This window comes from Aythya ferina (genome assembly GCF_964211825.1).
Source record: "Aythya ferina genome assembly, chromosome: 5".
NCBI lineage: Eukaryota > Metazoa > Chordata > Aves > Anseriformes > Anatidae > Aythya > Aythya ferina.
In genome coordinates, this window is record NC_140301.1 from 31,603,702 (window position 1) to 31,623,022 (window position 19,321).

At 39.2% G+C, this 19,321-nt stretch overlaps 1 protein-coding gene across 1 annotated transcript in view; it reads left to right on the forward strand.

The window, feature by feature from the left end:
- The window catches only part of LOC311438095 (uncharacterized protein), a 66,569-nt gene that overhangs the window by 11,996 nt on the left and 35,252 nt on the right, over positions 1 to 19,321 (forward strand). Inside the window, exons 14-24 of the mRNA XM_084522143.1 lie at positions 273 to 495; positions 1,183 to 1,297; positions 1,680 to 1,817; positions 2,597 to 2,704; positions 3,347 to 3,538; positions 4,040 to 4,206; positions 4,583 to 4,769; positions 5,335 to 5,541; positions 11,805 to 12,014; positions 14,693 to 14,760; positions 18,623 to 18,664. Coding sequence (XP_084378269.1) covers positions 273 to 495; positions 1,183 to 1,297; positions 1,680 to 1,817; positions 2,597 to 2,704; positions 3,347 to 3,538; positions 4,040 to 4,206; positions 4,583 to 4,769; positions 5,335 to 5,541; positions 11,805 to 12,014; positions 14,693 to 14,760; positions 18,623 to 18,664 — 1,657 coding nt within the window. The remainder of the gene's footprint in view (positions 1 to 272; positions 496 to 1,182; positions 1,298 to 1,679; positions 1,818 to 2,596; positions 2,705 to 3,346; positions 3,539 to 4,039; positions 4,207 to 4,582; positions 4,770 to 5,334; positions 5,542 to 11,804; positions 12,015 to 14,692; positions 14,761 to 18,622; positions 18,665 to 19,321) is intronic.

Here is a 19,321-nt window from a genome sequence, read left to right on the forward strand (position 1 = left end):
GGGAAAGTCATGTAATTTACAACAGCTTGAAAATTAGTGTTTTTCTAAAAACAACTTATGGAAAATTGCTCAAGACATTTTGTCAGAGATACTGATTGTGACTTTTAAAAGAGATAGCAATAATTTCTTGGGGAGCACACAACTGAAGAGTAGAAGACTTTGCTTAAAACAATATTAAAAAGAACTTAAAATAGAAGCATGAAATGTATTATTGCTTAATCAAACCTTGTTTGTTTGTTTTTTCCTCTCCAATTTATATTTCCTTTTCCTAGGACCATGTCAAACTTGTACAGAGATGCTGACTGGTCACAAAAGGATCTTGATAAGCAAATAAGCGAGGCTCGAAAACATATGACAAAATGCAAAATAAATTCCCTTTCTTTGGAGTACTTGAAGTATTACAAAAAGCAGCTGTGCCAACGGAAAAGAGAGGGCCGCAAAACGTCTTTTATAGATCTCTGGGGGCTTGTCCTGGAATCTTTGTTGCATGATGGGGTACAGTATGTCATAAAGCAGAGTTTACATTGCCTTACATTTTTCTGAAAATTAATTTCTAGAGATGATGTTTTCTTTGTTCTCAGAAAAGTCGTTTGTTACAAGATTGCATGTATGCAAGCACCCAGATAGTTTCAAAACATTTGGTGGCACTCTTTTAGCTATCCATCCACAGTGGAAAACAGCATTCTTGCTTTGAGATTTTGAATATCTTTTTCTGAGAGAACTGCAAAATTAACATTTTGAAAAAAATACATTAAGATTTGTTGGCATGTTCTTGTAAATATTTTGTTTAGAAATAGCAAAATTACAGACAGTATCTTAATGCCCATGAAAGGTATTAACAAATGGATGTGCAAACTTTTGAAATATGTGTGAGAAGTCTTACATAAACTTGCAGCATAACACATTAAGCTGCTTTATACCTTGAGTATTGGTTTCTGCTCTTGAGCATTTCCTTCCACTTTCATCCTAATGGTCATCAAATAATCTGTCATCCCAGGGCCTGCAGTTATTTCAGTAACAGTGCTCTCAGGAATTTTGGAAAATACAGAACATCTCAGAATTTAACTCCAGCACATGTAATATATTAGAGGCAGGACTTTTATTGCTCTACAAGTTTAGATCCAGAGAAAACATCCTTCTGCTATTTTTTGTCTCAATATAACCGTATTTCTGGAATCACAGAAGGACAACCATAAACTCTCTGATCAGCAACGGGCCATTGATCGTGGTCAGAACCCTTTGCCTATCTATACTGCAGTCAATGTCAAGAACAACTATAGCACTCTGGATTTCAAAGGTAATTATGAGATTTCTGAGAGCCATTTGTCTTTATATTTAAACTGGTCAATCCAGGGATAGTCTCTTTAGGTAGACTAAAAAAAAACCTTCTCTGTTAAAGAGCAGAACAACTTCTGGTATATATTGGCATAATGTCCTTGTGGTAAGGTAGTTTGACCTTCCACACAACAGACTCAAAAATATTCCAAAGACTTTTCCTGTGCACTGGTTTTCATTGTCATCATGCTTATAACTCCTTGCTCTTTGTCTGAAATATTAGAATGAACCGTAGAAATTATTTTCATTTTTACATCCTTTCATTCCCATGTTGACAACTTTCTTATCCACAGTTAAGGGGCTGTAATAAATCATTGTTTTCTTCTTTGCATTCCTTTTCACAGAATGGGTAGAGTTCACCCCTTATGAGGTAGGATTGCAAAAATATGGAGTTTTTGTTCGCTCTGAGGATTTTGGCAGTGAGTTCTTCATGGGTCGGTTAATGAAGAAGCTCCCTGAATCCCGGATCTGCTTCTTAGAGGGTAAGCTTCTGATTTTTTTATTTTATTTTATTTTTTAGTTGTGAGCTATGTAAACTAAGCAGTAAAATGGACATCAGGTGCATGACAGGAATGTAGCTTCACTGGAGATAATAAATATCTCATTAGGAATTAATTCTTAGTATAGTGGATTCAGTTTATTGTAAAAAAGAAAATTTTGAATGACAGACAAATTTTCTTTTTTTAAAGCTAGTTTTCAGTAACAATATAGTACTGCTTCCAGTCCAATAATAAAATCCAGGTCCCCGGGAATCCACTACAAAAAGGTGACCTCCAGAGCAGCTCCAAGCATGTTGCCTCTTGCCTGTTTCACAGGTAGTCAGTAACTTGTGTGCTTCCTATTGTCAGTCTACATGAGTCTTCATGCAGGTTCTTCACTGCATCATGATGTGTTTGAGCATGCTAGGTCACACTCACTCCAGAGAGCCTGCCTTGGCCACACAGTGGCTCAAATGCAGTCTTCTCTTTGACTGGCCACTTGACTTCGGGTGAGAGAGAAACTATACTATTTTAGCCTAATGCATACATTTTTCTTAAGTCACGTGAATTCATAAAAATGTCACCATCCATTAAAATATGTTCATAAGACAAAACTTGCATACCAAAATAAGGCTTAAAAAACAACAGACAAGTTAAAATGATGCAGCATTTATTTAAAACAAGCAAAAGAAAAGTATAAACCTTGTGAATTTTATCTCATGATAACAGTTTTGAGATTCATGATGTGAGAATGCTGGATTTGGAATACTTTTCTTTTACAGGCATATGGAGTAGTTTATTTTCATTGAATGTGTTATACATCTGGAATTTGTCCCACTCATCAGAGGATTTCTGGCACAGGTGGACCCAGAACAAAATGGACAATATAGGTTAGTTATCATACTTCTTCCCTACTGTGTATTTAGTGTTAGATTTAATGTTAGATAAACTGTCATACCCATCTGCTACGTGAAACGTACACTGTATATTTGACATTTTTTGAAGTGTTTCTTCAAAGGTCACATTGCCTTTCTGAAGGAATCATTTTCAAAGTCTCATATGGTGAAGCATAAAGAAAAAATCTTCAGTCCTGTGTATGTATTTATTGAGGGCTAAACACTGATTTGGCAGAAGAGTAAAATGTTTGGGATTAATGAGACTGATCTGTAGATTATTAATAAAGCAAAAGGATGTTGACTACCTTAAGCAGGAGCTACTGTAATGCAAACAAGTACAACAGTTATCCTTTTCCAAAGCCTGCCTTCAGTCTGTTCCATGAGAATGTCTGATACAGATTTTTATTGATGCTGGGTCTTGTTTTATGTCCAAATCTGGACTGTGTAAGGAAATGATATTTGCTGGCAAGAGTAGCATTTCATTTTCTTTTTCTACTTTGTCATTTGTGCTCATCAAATCTCTTCATCCCAGGCTTTTTAAGTAAAGAAAACACTTATTTTTATTCCTTATTTTTGATATTTTGGAGGGTTACCTTGCTCTAGGCAGGTAAAATTTAACCATCTCTCACTGTGCAGAGGAAGAACCTCTTCTACCGCTGAAGCCCCATGAGCTGAAGACTCGCCTATTCACCCCCGCTGGCCCCCTCAGCAGCGTTATCCGAGACGCTCTCACTGACCGCTTCTCTGTTGCCCAGGAGCACAACTTTCTGAAGGGCTTTCAGATGCATAATGACTACCTGGAGAACAAGCATTTCCACAGATGGAAAGGTGAAGACAGCTAAGAAAAGCAGGGGAGGACCTGTGTGCCCGAGAAGAGAATTAACAAAGAAAACAAAATGAAGACAGATTTCATATTAAACCCATTCTTCATGGCTAGAGACCATGTTTGGGCAGAATCGCTATTAAATCAGTCAGTTGTGGCACACTGGGATGTAGCTTGGTACAGCTGAGCTCCACGCCAAGAATGCCAGCAGCACACACCTTGTGAGGTTGGGACACCAGGATCTGATGGTGGTCCTTGCTTCCTCTGGTTGAAGACATGACACACTTGGTGGTAGGCAAAAGAAACACCTCCATTTAATGTTGCTAATGCAGGTCCATTGCTGCATGTGGCTGGGGTTGGGAAAGCAGAAGAGAAGGGATATGACAAATCCCCCTTCCCAGAAGACAGTCACCAGTTAGGGCTCTGCAGTTGTGGTCTAAGAGCAGAAAACAGGTTAACCAGTTTTGACCAATTGCACTTACAATCAAATATATATTTCTTTTTAGATACGGTGTTAGACACATTTCCCAACCAGCTGACACAATCAGAAGAATACTTGTCTCTAGTAGATACAGGATTTTTCATCAATACAAGCGTCATGCCACTTCTAAAACCAGAGAGAAAGGTGGACGTCATTCTGCATTTAAATTACAGTGCAGGATCACAGATACTGGTGAGATAAACTGAAGCACTCTCTATTTCTTCTTCAACTACTGCATATCTAGAATCTTTTAACACTTAGATGCTTTCTATATTGCTTCTACTGGAAGTCTTAACCACTAGTACTTTTAGCTTAATTCTGCAATGCAATGCTCCATTTATAGGTTGTACATATTCTCATTTGTTTTTCCTGTACAATATGACTGTTCTGTGCTAAGAACTCGGGGAAAACAAATACCTTCTCTCTGCTTTTACAGTGCTTTGCCATGGGGGTTTTAGAGCTCTCTCACAACCAGCTTGGAAAATGTCCGCTTTGGTACTGGACTCCAAAGAAATTCTGAGTCTTTCTTCTTCTTTAAGTCTTGGTATTGCTCTGTTCATTGATCCAGGCTCTGGACCAGACCTGCAAGTACTGTTCAGAACAGGGCATCCTATTTCCAAAGGTGGACTTGAGTGAAGAAGACAGGAAAAACCTGAAGGAATGTTACCTCTTTGAAGGCACTGAGACTCCGGGAGCACCAGTACTGTTATTTTTTCCACTAATTAATGATACCTTCCAAAAATACAAAGCACCAGGTAAGGAATCAAGCATGTTTAAAAAAAAAAAAAAAAAAAGAAAAAAAAAAAGTTGATGGTCAGTCTATTAAGGGAGTATATTTAATATTCCAACTCCTAAACTTCACAGTTGACTCATTTCAATAAATCAAACCTCTCTGTTGCTGAAGGTTACATTTTTTTTTTTATTTTTTATTTTTTTTTTTTAACCCAAGGCAGATTTACTGCCTTGGCTGCACTATTTCAATCCCCAAGCTGGTTAGTTTGCAGGTCATATTGATATATCTACATGAACAGAGAGACAGCTCACAACTGCAGTATAGACCCATATAAGAGTAATAATTACCATTTTTCTGCCATCATCATATGAAGCAGATAATATCCACTTGAGCCAGGGATTGAGCTGGCAGTTTGAAAAAGAATTATTAGTTTAAACAAACAAACCAACATTCACACAAGAACAATTTCTATTATGAACTCATTCTGTGATGGGGTATCTCCTTTCCCTGCTCTGTTGTGAGCTTACTTGCTTATGACCAGTGTAATTCCCATCTGTCACCACTGATTTGTCACCTCTTTCTCTTAGGTCAGAAGCGCTCTGAGTCAGAGATGGAAGATGGCAAAGTTGATATCTATGGCCGCTGTTCCCCTTATTCAACATATTCAGTCACATATACTGAGAAGGCATATGACCGTCTGGTTCAGCTGGGTGAATACAACATCCTGAATAATGAGGACCTCATTATGCAGGCCTTGCACACAGCAGTGGAAAGGAAAAGACAGAAGAGGAAATAATGGCAGAAAAGAGATGATGCTTTTGTACTCCGTTGTGACCCGCTGAGAGACTGAGACTCCCTTACAATTGACCAGCAGGCTTCAAGGGATTCCTGCTCAGATGAAGAGGAGACTGAAGAGACACTTTATTTCCCAAAGAATTTCACAGAAACAATTCATTGCAATTGAGCTATGTGGAGAACAGTTAGTTACATGGTGTACAATATGGAGAATCAGGTGGAAGAATGCACAAAGATGATCATGAGTATGGTGCTAGAAGCCTTGAGAAACAATCTGAAATGCTTAGGTCTAACGTGTTCAGGGCACACCACATTAAAGGCATATTTTATTAACACAACTTGTGCTTTGTGTTTGTGAGGTGGTGGTGAGGCCAGAAGCAGCCTGTGGGCAGGTCGATGGCACAAGGTAGAGAAGTGTCTAAAGAGAGGCACACATCACCCCTGAGGGTGGCTTTGGACAGAGGCAGAGGAGGCATGGGCCATGAGTATGAGATCAATGAAGAAAGCAAAACAATTTTTTGATGAAGGGTTCCACTGCTCGACCATCAAGCTTCTCTGTGCTCTTCCTCCTTGCTTCTTAGCTACGCCTCCTTCCTTCCTGCTCCTGGTGTGAGGGGTGGTAGCACAGCAAGCAGAAATACAGGCTGAACAGAGTAACACTCTGCTGGCTTTAATCCCCCTGAAAATTAAAGAAAATACGTGCAGGCCTTTGAATTTGTCAGCTCTGTCTGTCCTCACTGTTGGCTGGATCTGTCATGTGCTCAGCAAAGGAGAGAAGTAGCCTTATGAGATGTAAAAAAAATGCAAACCCAGATCACAGATTCATAGCAATCTGACACTGCAAGTGTATTTCTGTGCTAACATGTAAATTAACCTACTTTGAATAAGTTCTTTGAAGGTAACCCATGCTTTAGGATGAATTAATAACATAAAACACAATAGTACTTCACAGACTGAATGAGTTATGTTTCTCCTGGAGCACCCAACTTCTTAGTTTCTAGAAGACATTTTCTAAAAGAAATTTCCTAGGTCTTTATTAGATCTCTTTCATAAAACAAAGTAATATTGAGGGCCATAATAAAAATAGGACCAATGGGTGATGTATATAACATGTAAAAAAAATCACAAAATATGTTTGATTTTTTTTTTTTTTGCCTGTTGACATATGATTATTTTTTTTTAATTGTGTAGTATTTTGAGAAGATTAGTTTGGAAGGTAAAAACACAGCTTCTTTACACAGAGCTTTTGATTCTGCCAGACCACCTATTATGAATTATCAATGACTTTTCAACCAGACCAATTTTGAATACATAAATATACTAGCAAACAAATCAATTATGTGTTTAATTGCTTCTCCCTCATAACTTAACCATTCATAATCCATCTTTTCTCTGTTGCCACTTATGGCTAATTTTTACCGCACTTAATGAAAAGGTTTGTTGAGTTTCTCAGTGTGTAACAGTACAGCAGCTACAATGTGCAGCCTACTAAAAGTACCTGTTCAATGTTAAAATTCTTTGGATTGCAGAAGGACTCAATATTGGGTTTACATGGAAAGTATTGGGTTTACATGTAAAGGTTTTGGTTGTGTGGCCTGGGTGGCTTCCAGCCATATTTCAAGACTCATGTGCAGGATGTTATCTTTACTTTCCAAACAAGTAGATAAAGGCACATACAGCATTGCTTGGCTGAGTTATATCACTCTGAAGCTTTAAACAGAATCATAAGAACCTGAAAGAGGGAGCAGGACTCATTGTTCCTGTAATGACATGCCATCCAAGGACAAAAGGGCTCTGTGCAACTCCCTGCTTTAAAACACAGGGTAGAAGGAGTGTCAGAGAGTGGGACAGAGCCATCAAGTGCTGCCTTGCTCTTCTAATGGGACTTCTCTGAATACAGCCAAGCTTTTATTTCTGTACTTCTGAAAAGCTGGAGCAGCAACATTGTGGTTTGTCTAGGTAAATCCTCAAAAGACAGTTTTGTGGGTTATGAATGGGTGTAAGCTCTCAGCTCTTCTTTGGTTCACCTTTACTCCTCTGGAATGAAACTCTGACAGTTAGTCGTCTTCTAGTCAGGCTGGGTGGATCCTCTTGTCTTTGCAATCTTTGTTTGTAAGTCCAGAATATTAAGTCTTTAGCAAAACTTTGAGTTTTCTAGGGCATGATTTTGCCAGTGTGGTTTGCTAAATGGGCCTACCAGCTTGTACTGATTTAAACAATTCATTTTATAACACTTTACAACGCTCTTCAATTGTTTAGCTCCACTTGGCTTCTGCTAGGCTGTGGAAGAATGAAGTAAAACAATGAATACAGTTTTGTATTTGTACAGGAATATTCATATTATTTCTTCCCGTAGATTTATAGACAGAGCCGTAAGTACCATCAGATCATCTTGTCTGACTTGTCAGATGTCAGAGCTGGTACCTGCCATTAACACTTCACTGTTAATCCTGATCACCTGTGGCTAACCGAAGCCTTTATTGAAGGAAAATAACCTCTCTTCTTTTAAAGGTATCAGGAATGATGATGTCACCACATCTCATGGAATTATCTTTCAATGGGTGATCATCTGAAAACAGTATACACCATGGGTTTGTCCTCATTTAGTTTAGCCAGAGTCTAGGCATTAGTTCTTATTAAAGCTTTTTCTAGTAGCTTAAAAGCCATTGCATAACCATTGTTTTTTCATTGGAATCAAGTTTATAAAACATGCCCAGGTTACATTACAAGCTTCTTTTTTAAAACAATTAGACTTAGCCTTTTAAGTTCTCACTATAAAAAGTCTTTATTTGTTATATCCAACCATAACTCTATTTTTGCACTCCCTCCAACTCTTCACAGACCCTTTATCCAGTGCAGATTCTAGTACCTTTCCCACAAATGCTGTAGAATGAGATGAACAGCACCTTGTTATTCTTATATTCTTACATATAAATGACTTCCTGAGTTATACATACAGAATCCAGCTGTCCTCATTTGCCACTAGAGACTTCTGCTGAGTTGTTTATCTTCTATAAGCTGGTGAATTACTGTTTTCCAAACTACAGTCTTCCCTTTCGTAAGGGGGAGTAAATTGTAGCATACATTTGTCATTCCTGTACTCATAACTTCACACTTCAGTGCATCAGAATTAACTATGGTTACTCAGGCCAGTTTATCAAGAAGGTCTGATTGTTCTCTTTGATTGCTCTGTCTTCAGTATTACTCAGCACTCCATTAATCTTTGTTCTACTGCAAATTTGCCCAGTCAGGATGTCATGCTTATTTCCAAATCACTCGTGAATATGTTGAAGACAGTATGAGACTGTCAAACTCTTAAAAATTCTTCAGGCCCAACAAACAAACAAACTTTTTTCAGTGATGTTTCTCACTGAGGACTAATTATGAAATCAGCTAACAAATTCTTAACCTTGGTAATACATACTTTTTTCAATCTTTGCATAACAAAATCTTTGTGCAATAAACTATAGAGTTACAGCATAGAACTATTATATCAGTTTCTTCTTCTTCTTCTTCTTAAAAAAAAAAAAAAAAAAAAAAAAAAAAAAAAGTTTTGCATTGAAAAGCTTCCAGAAGGGCTTAGCAAATCTGCTAATGATAATCCCAGAAAGGTTTATTATTTTTCATGCAATCACATTGCATCACCAGTTTACTAGCTCATGCACCGTACTGGTGGAACACCCTGTAGTTTTTTCACCTTCCTTTACAGTCTTATTGCACTCTGGTCACTGAAGGAGAGATCCAGTACCCTGGTTTGCAAAATCAATGCATTCATAGGAATTTTTCACTTTGGCTTTGGCAGTATGCTGGCATCACATGCAGTACATACCTAAGATAAGGAAATTAAAGAAGAATTTCTATGCATTATTCAAATAAAAGTTAGACTTACACAAAGCTTAATAGAAATCACAGAATGGCCAAGGTTGGCAGGGACTTCTGAGGATCATCTAGTCCAACCCCAAAACAGATTTACAAAAATAAAAAGAAACGCACAGTTAGGCCTACCTTTATTAAGATCAGCTCTCAACAGCTTCTCTCTCCTTTTATTTCATAACTCTGAACTTTTTAAGCTGTTTACCAAACCATATGGCTTGATATTCAGTTCTTATACAAGCCAGATAGGTCCCTTATTTCTGCCTTAATGGAAAGGGTTTGAGACATCATTTTTAGTGCAAATAGGTGTCCTTATACATACATACACACACATGTATGGAATCTGACTGGGTGGAACCATCTCCTGTCCAGACAGTAAACAGTACTACTTAATGACTGTCCTAAGGCTAACCCATACATCATCGACCCTTTTTTTGGGGAAAACACTCCCTTGTGTGATGCAGTGCAGTCTTCAGTGTATAATTGCTTTATATGCTGAAAATTGTATTTCGTATAAAGAATACATCAACATATGTTACACAAAACATATGAAGACTAAATGAGAAAAATATATGTTATTTAAAACTAGCTCTTGATTGAAAATAAGCATCACTGTTCACTGTTTCAGGGATGATGATGTATTCAGCATGTATAACTGCCAGCCTGTATTTTGAGGAATACCAAGAGAACCCAGAGTGGTAATATATGATAACCGATTTTCATTTAATCAGATATCATGCCCACTATTCCACGTTTACCAGGGCAACCAATCTAATAGCACCCTATAACCACCTCTTGCTACTTTTGAAAACTTGCACAACATTCAGTTTCTTCCACTGTTCTGCTGCTCTCCAGTATCCCAAAACTTAAAATATAGGAACTGTGGACAGTCAGGAATCTTCCTAGACCACAGTTTTAGAACTAATTGGTATGAATGATCTCTGTTTAGTCTTAATATATGTCACTTAGTGGCTATGTGTCACAAAGCAGTTCATCATATTTGTTGATGGAACTTGTTAAGTTTCTTTTGTTCCCAACATAGAACAAAAGTGTTTTATTAGCATTCCTGCTTTAGCTGCAGTTAGTAATCATTTCAGTATCTATATGAAGTAATGAGTCTGGACCTCTGATGAGATTTTGCTTTTTCCATGTATACACATCTTTTATATTTACAAATATGTTTATTATTGTTAACCATACAAATCATGTTTTTTCTATACTTAATGACTTATGATCTACTTTGAATTTCCCGTGTGTTGTGCATTTCTCTTTGACACCCAGCTGCTGCTTTCTTACCACTTCTGAAAGAGGCTGGGCTTTCAGCCAAAATTGTGAAATTAGGATAGCTCGTATCATGCTGCTGAGATTTCCTCAACTGCAGCAGGAGAAGATAGTTGTGCCCCTAAGACATCTAATTCTGCTAGCCCACCCTGACTCTTCCCACTGGTTTGCAGCACGCAGCTGGAATGCTGAGCCTCCAAAGCAATAGGGATTCCTCCTTGTCAATCACACAGGTTTTTTTTTTATCAACAGCATGTCTGACCTTGTTATCATTCTGTATTTTTGGATATATAAGGAATAATTTGTTTTCCGTTTACCTCATATCTCTCCAACATATTCTAAATGAGTAGGCTTCAGTAATTACACCATATAGGGTCAAAATATCAAAAACATGTGAAAATTGCATGTAATATCTGTTTAGATGGACTGCTTTACTAACATGTGGCTCCCCTACATTTATTACAGTGAAGATTCATCAATGCCCGACCCCACAAATCTATCTTTCTTTAATTTGTGTTTTCTTGATTTGACTTAAGAGTCATGGTTGTCTTTGATGTCCTTAGGTTATAGCACAATATCATTTTGCAATGGTGATTTATCTCAGCATGTAATAGGATGTACTTATATAGTTGCCTATCTCGATCTCCTGGAGACTGTTTCTTTCCTTACGCATTTCTGAAACACTTCCTTAAGATGTTTTGCAATTGCTTCTTTAAAGTCTTTCCATGTGGAGCTGTTAACATAGTTTAATCTTTTTGATCAGCCCTTTTGTGAGTAAGTTGCCACACTAGATTCCTGCACAGGTTTGTATTTTGTTCAGCAGGAGCACGTGGAATGATAGCTGGACTCTTTTGCCTGCCTGCCCTGAATTCTTCCACACTTGGCTCCCCAGCCAGCTGTGGAGACTTTTAGGACACCCTGAGAAAAGGCTTTGTTTTGTTAGCAGCTGTGTGGTGTCAGGCATGTAGCATCACTGAGTGCACATCCCATGCACCGCTGGCACAAATAGTGGATGATAGCTCATTCTTAGATGAAAACATAGATGGAATGACTGTGTGACTCCCATCAGAGCCTGGACCTGTTAAACACTGCTTACATGACCTACCAGGTGCCATGAAAAAGCTGGTACTCCATGCTCTTGGTGACAACACACTGTATATAGGACAAGAAACAGCACTATACACGCATCTTCAGATTGCACAAGGGGTCACAAGGCTTGAAGTCAACATGGCAATGGTAAAATTTTTGTGCCTTTGTTACAAGAATGTCGACTGGGAATTTCAGTGGGATGAAGTGAGTGCATCACTGGGAATTTCAGGTGAGATGAAGTGAGTGCATCACCAAACACTTTGCTTCCTCTTCAGTCTGTGGGTGAGATAGAAAGTGTTCCCAGAGCTTGACACCCTTGCCTTGGCTGGGTATGCCTTCCCCAGGGAACTCCTTTTGCCATAGCTTGTGCTTTTTCCCAGGCTGCAGTACACTCAGGGGCTCACAGCTGGAGGAGGAGAGGAATGAATCTTTTAGGGCAGAGTCTCTTGGTTGTTTCTGTCCCTCTCAGTTCTTTAGGATGGCATTTATTCCCTTGCGGTACTGCATCAGATGTGGGCCTTGATCTCACAGTGCACTGGTACTGTCATATCCTCTTCTGTAACAGAAAAATGACAGAAAAGTTAGGAATTTGGTCATGCAAAAACTTGAGCCATTGCCATGTGGAGAAAAGCAGTCTCCTGCTGTGTGGTGAAACACTCCGCCTATGTCAGTCTGGGCTGAAACCACAAAGTAGTCAGAAAGCTGCCATGCTGGCCTTTACACTGAGGAAGTAAAGGGGATTCCATTTAGCAATAGGGAAAGCTTTGAGAAACTGCCAAAACCAGGAACTGACCTTTCACCTGCATCGGGGTCCCCGATCCAGCCTAGGATTCTCAAACCAGAGTCCTCATGATAAATCACCTTTCTCTCTCTGTAGTCAGAAAATGGACTGGGAAACAACAGCTTTATGTATGGACTAGGTTCTTGTAAGCACTTTGTCTCCTGGAGCTAACTGAAGTAGTCACTGAAAATTTGATGTTGACAATAGCATATAATGTCTGATACATTAGCCAAGAAGAGGAGGACTCAAAGGCATCAGGTGAGGTGCTAGGTCAGTATTGGGATACCAAGACACAATTAACTTACCACAGCTGAAAATGGTTAGAAACCCTTTACTTCAGGATAAATGGTGTTAGCTGTTACAATACCTTTTGCTGCTTGATGGGAGACTTTGGTGATACTGGTGAGAACTAGGCTCCTACTTAGAGCACACCTTAAAAAAAGGAAGACTAACAACTTTATATTTTAGTTCAGTAGTGAAGGGTGTTGCACGTGTCAGCTATAGCAGAAAATAGATTATGTTTTCCATAAGAAAAGAGGAAAAATTTTTTTTTGAAGACTAAAGAATGTTACAAATCTGTGTTACTGCCAGTATTTGTCCAGGACGTTAATACTTGTCAAACTGTTCCTGAATTATATGCGAGTCTGAATTTTCTATGAGTCTAGCAAAGTCAGTACACATAATACAACAAATGTCTATAGCCAATATTCATCCTGAGAATGAACATGTAGAGCTCTCCTAAAAGCTGGATAATGCTGGTAGATTAAAACATCCCTTTTTCTGGTGATCTGACCTTATTGTCCAAATTTCATCAAGCCGTTTCAATCTTTCTTTTTTAATGAAGTCATATTTGAATCATGAATATATATATATATATATATATATGTACTTATGGTGACCAATTGTTGTGGTTCCGCTCGAGTGGGCAGCCAAGCCCCACCACAGCCACTCTCTCACTCCCCCTCCTCAAAGAGGAATGGAGAGAAAATATGATGAAAAGGTCTCAAAGGTTGAGATAAGGACGAGAAGATCATGCAGTAATTATTGTAATGGGCAAAACAGACTCGGCATAGGGAGATAGTAAGATTTATTGCTTATTACTAACAAGCTAGAGAAGTGAGAAACAAAGGAAAGAAACCAAAAGCACCTTCCACCCCCATCCACCCTCTTCCACCTCCTCCCCCCGGGCGGCACAGGGGAATGGGGATTATGGTCAGTCTACAGCACTTCTCTGCCGCTCCTTCTTGGTCACTCTCGTACCCTGTGCTGGGAGGTCCCACCCACAGGATACAGTCCTTGATGAACTGATCCGGCATGGGCTTCCCACAGGCAGCAGCTCTTCCAGAACTGCTCCATATATGGGTCCGTACCACGGGGTCCATCCCTCAGGAGCAAACTGCTCCAACCAGGCTCCCCCACGGGCAGCAGCTCCTGCCAGGTCACCTGCTCCTGCGTGGGCTCCTCTCCACTGGCTACAGGTCCGGCCCGGAATCTGCTCCAGCAGGGGTCTTCCACAGGCGGCAGCCTCCGTCAGTGCAGGGCCACCTGCTCCACCATGGTCTCCTCCACGGGCTGCAGTGTGGAACCCTGCTCCACCATGGTACTCCATGGGCTGCAGGGGGACATCCTGCTTCACCATGGTCCTCACCACAGGCTGCAGGGGACTTCTGCTCCGGCGCCTGGAGCACCTCTCCCCCTCCTTCTTCACTGACCTTGGCGCCTGCAAGGCTGTTCCTCACTCGTCTCACTCTCCCAGCTGCTGTGTGGTGCAGCGTTGTTTTTTTTTCCCTGTCTTAAATATGCTCTCACAGAGGTGCAAACCAACATCGCTTATTGGCTTGGCTCTGGTCAGCAGTCTGGTCTTACCAAACATGGGGCAGCTTCTAGATCCTTCACACAAGCCACACCTATGGCTCCCTGCTACCAAAACCTTGCCACGTAAACCCACTACACCAATTTATCTTATTGAATAAAAAGTATATGGTTGCCAACAGCAATGATGTTGATCAGGCAGAGTTTCACATTCATTAACATATTTGAGCCTGATTCTTGTTCTTATTTGGCATTGTTTTCATAAAGGTTTTTCCTGATTTCTAATATGAACTTGAATTTTTGCTTTTACTCAGATTGCATTAGTAATTTTGGCATGCCTGAAGCTTCATATCATTATGAGTCACAGGAGCTGCAGTTTCCTGTATCCCTGGGGAGTAGAAGATGGCTGCTTCTAGCAATGATAAGCATCAGGAATAAAACAGAAGGGTTTTTTTGGGAAGCTGAATCCGTCTGTTCTACTGTATTCAGAAAGGTTGCCCAGGAAATTTGAAGGAAAGGTGTGCTGAAGCAAGAGGGGCTGGTGACATTGCTATGGTATGATGTGAAAGAGTAAATAGGGATGATACATAAAAGGGAGTATGTAGGCTACAGAGGAGCTGGAAAGGATGTAAAAGATGTTGAAGCATGTTACTGGGAGAATGAGAAAGGGCAAAAGAAAACACACAATCTAGCTGATTTTTTTTTTTTTTTCTTAGCTGAGTTTAATAATCTTTGAATAATTAACTCTGATTCAATTCATGTGTTTGAGCAGTAATATTATAATTGGCCTAGCTCAGTCATTGGTTGTAGTTTTAAACTGTGCTGATGGTAGTCTAAGATACCATCAGACTGGTTAGGAAAAAGGGAAAATACAGGAAAGAGCCTCAAATGACAACTACCTTGAGGCAGATAAATGTTGGCTGCTCTGCATCTTGCCAGGAGCTCACAAGCTGACTGACAGGCCCTGGAACTGCTGTGAGCATGAGTACTGAAGGGTGGCCTGGCTCCTTGAGCTGCATTAAATCTAACATCTGTCCCCTGGGGCTATGCCCCAGAAGTGGTGAGTGCATTACCTTTGGGTTCTAGGTTGTAACACTCCTGTCCTTTCTGTCATTCTCTTTGTAATTCCCCATTTGCCCCAAACATGTCTCAGATGTCCATGGGGCAGCTGTTAAGTTTCCTCAGATTGCGGCCTGGGTTACTACAGGAAAACAGACTTCATAATCCCCCTCAATATCCCCTGGCCATTACCTACAGCTGCACAGCCTGGTCTCTGCTAACATTAAAGCTGTTCCTGAAATGAGGTGGGAAGGGGATCTTGGAGCTACCACAAATCTACCACATGATCCTTTAAATGATTAATATAATTACTATTATTATTATTTAAAACTTAACAATTTTAAAAATCCAGAAGTCCTTAAAATTGTAAGATTTTAAAATTTAAAAATGATCACAGGGGCCTTAGGCCATCCCAGACTCAAACATGGAGGGAAGTTGGTACTCAAGACAAAAAACTTAGTGGTACATGCAGCATTCTCCACTACCTGGTTATCATAAAACCTCTGGTTATGCCAATGAACCTGGAAGAAGATTTTTCATTTACAAGCTGATAGAGCTTTTGCCTAAGGGTGTTTTGCAGCTTCACCTTGCAACACTGAATCATGTGTTAACACAGATGGAGTTCCTCAATGTCTGCTTCTCTGAGTATCAATAGCTTTGGAAATGAGTGATTGAAGAGGATATGTTGATTGCTCAGGGTGGAATTAATCTCACGTATATTTAGCTATTCGGAAGCTAGGTGATCTGGATGCTTTTCCAGTCAAAGGAGAGAGAAGAACATAATGTAGATGGGCTTAGTCACTGCCTGGAGATAGAGTACTTGCTTTTTTTTTCTCCATTCAGTACATAGGGAGCACAGACAACAGGCTTTAACTAGAAGTTTAACTTGTAGATGACCAGATTTAGGTACGGTAGAGCCTATCCTCAGTGCGTGCCTTGTAAAAAGGTCATGCTTGTTTCTAAAAGAATTGTACTTCATAGCAAAAGGGAGTTTGAACTTTGAACAAATTTAGGAAATTCAGTACTAGCACCAGCTTTGAGTCAAAGGTACATTTGGCTGCATCTGACTTGAGCTTAAAGAAGAGGTATTTCATATATGGAAGGCCTGAGTCAGGAAAGATAAGTTAGTTGTTAGGCAACAACAACCCTTAGTCATGCTCCTAGGGGATTCTGGAGGTTTTTATCCCCTTCACGTCCTTTTCCCTTAAAACCAAAGGTGCAATCTGACACATAAATGAAAACCACCTTTCAAGCAAAAGCCCCGCCCATTAGCTTACACATATTGCAGAAACAAAACCTGGAGCTAATAACCTTTGTGGGGTACAATTACAGAAATTGTTGCTAATGTTCCAGTGGCTCTATCCTGATATGATGGCTGTTCTGTGTACTTCAATCAGGAACACAGACTGTAGAACAAATTGAAAAACTGTATACTTCTGTGTGTACATTTGCCTTTCTCTCAAATTTTTCTGGTCATCATTTTTACAGGGAGAAAAACAAGGCAGAAAATTTTGGCATTTCTTCCTGTCTAGAGAGGTGATGGGTGTAAACGCTCATGTGAAGCAAAGCATGAGCCAGGGAGTAGGAGAGGCTCTGGATCACTGCTTTGAAAATCTTCTACTCAAGGGCTTATAAGGGCACTTGTTTATTTTGTTTATTTTATTTTGTTTATTGCTGTAGTTTATCTATTGTTTATCTGTTTATCTGTTGGAACAGGCTGCCCAGGGAAGTGGTGGAGTCACCATCCCTGGAAGTCTTTAAAAGACGTTTAGATGTATGGTTTAGTGGGGACTGTTAGCGTTAGGTCAGAGGTTGGACTCGATGATCTTGAGGTCTCTTCCAACCTAGAAATTCTGTGATTAATTTCAGTTTCAATTAAGCAGTTCCTGTTCCATCTAAAAGTTTCAATATGATAAAGGTGAGAAAATAACTTCATAGAAAAAAAAATCCCTTGTACCATGTAATCAAAAAAAAAAAAAAAAAAAAAAAAAAAAGTAGTTCCTTAATAATATATACACATTAGAAAATGCAGGCATAAAATTAAACCTAAGAAATCAAATTTTGCAACTATGTAATACTGCAGGGAAGATGATCAAACTGTCTTACTTGTTCTCCTTGTAACACCAGCTTTTCATCTGAATTCCTTTGTGCATATAGGAAGTGCCTGCAACAAGACTGCTGGAAGTGACTAGGTTTGTGTCTAGTTTCTGTCAGCCCTGGTTCTTGTACAACACTTATTACCACAGCCAGAGTGGCTGTGATTTCATACTTATGCAGGTGTCTAATAGGAAGCATCATGCTTTGTCATCCTATTAATCTCAAGTTGTTTCATAAGCTCTAATTTTAATCTTTTGAGTGGATTTTCAATATAAATGTATGTGTACCTAATGATGCTTGCATAATGGATTAGAAAATTTAATCACCAAGCTTCTTCGATGTGTGCTGAATACATGCAGATCCTAACTACACAAAAGGTTCATAAAATGAAGAGGTTCAGTCCATTAAACTCCAATAATCTCCTAGTAAGGCCCAGTTGGCTGGTGATTTGGATATGGTTGCTCAGAAATGTGAATTTCCTTTGTATAAGGAAAAAACAGATGAACAAAACTGGACTGAACAAAAGAAAAATGAAGCATCCAGCTTTCCTAAGACATGAAATTTAGTTTTCTGAAATACTTCAAGATTTTTTTAAGGTAAAATATTTAAGTCTCATTTAAACTTTCTGAGATGCATTTTATATTAAGTATAAAATGCAGAAATAAGTAAGGCATTTCAAATGGAAGTGTGATACATTATGTTTTAAGTATCACAGAAATGTTGCTTATCAAATTTCTCCCTTCTTTCATTTCTTTTGAAGTGGAAAGCTATTAAAACATACAAGTATACAAATCATGATGCAACTGTACTTTTATAGTGGAAAAATATTACTTCAGGAAAATTGCTTATGTATGAAAATATTAAGAATTTTCTCTGATTATTCCCATCTTCCCCTACTCCCTCACTGTGTGTCCTCAGGAAGGACTGTGTCCTCCCACACTGCCCTTAAGTGTATGTCTTCTCAATACATTGTTCTTGTGTGTGTTTTGTTTTGTTTTTTTTTCTTTTCTTCCAGAGCTGTATGCCTCTTCAGGATTGCATCTCAGCTCCAAATCACAGGATCACAGACTAAATCTGTTCCTGGTTAGCTCCTCTCCATCCTACCAGAGGGAGTGAGGAACCTCTGTCAGGTAAAGAGAGGTAAAAAAGCTATGTAATGAGGAAGGAGATGTGTGAGGAACAAGGAACACAAATGGTGCTGAATACAAGTGGGTTAAGAGGGCAAGTCACTCAAAAGATCTGTCTCTAGGTCTCCATCCTCTTCCTAGTAAGCAGCTTAGTAACAGTTATCCACAGCTCACTGTTTCATGGTCATTTCTTTAAGTCCTTAAATAAGGTACTATGTGAATTATATTGCCAATCAAAAAGTCCCCTGGCATTTTTTAACCAAAAAGTTGTCCTGCTACCTTTTGACTTCTCTCCTTCCATCTCTCTGTGGAGGCAATAATGCACAGCATTTTTCAGGGTCTTTTTATGAAGATTCTAGTTAGAAATGTCTCTTAGGCTGGTATGGTCATTGTTTTTAGATTAACACTGTAAAGTTTCCTCTCACAGGTTGAGGTCATCAGTCAGATTTTTACTGTTAATACATTTCATCAAGCCCTAAAGTGAGAATACTTTCGTCTCAGCACACTCTGTTCAGTCACAAGAGCTGCAGATGAATGTTTGCACCTTACAACAAACTTACTCTTAGGACAAATAATGTGGGTGGAAATTTTTCCTGTTTCAGAAATCATGGAGGGGTGGAGCTCTGACTCAAGGTAATAAAACACCTGTTCAGCAACTTC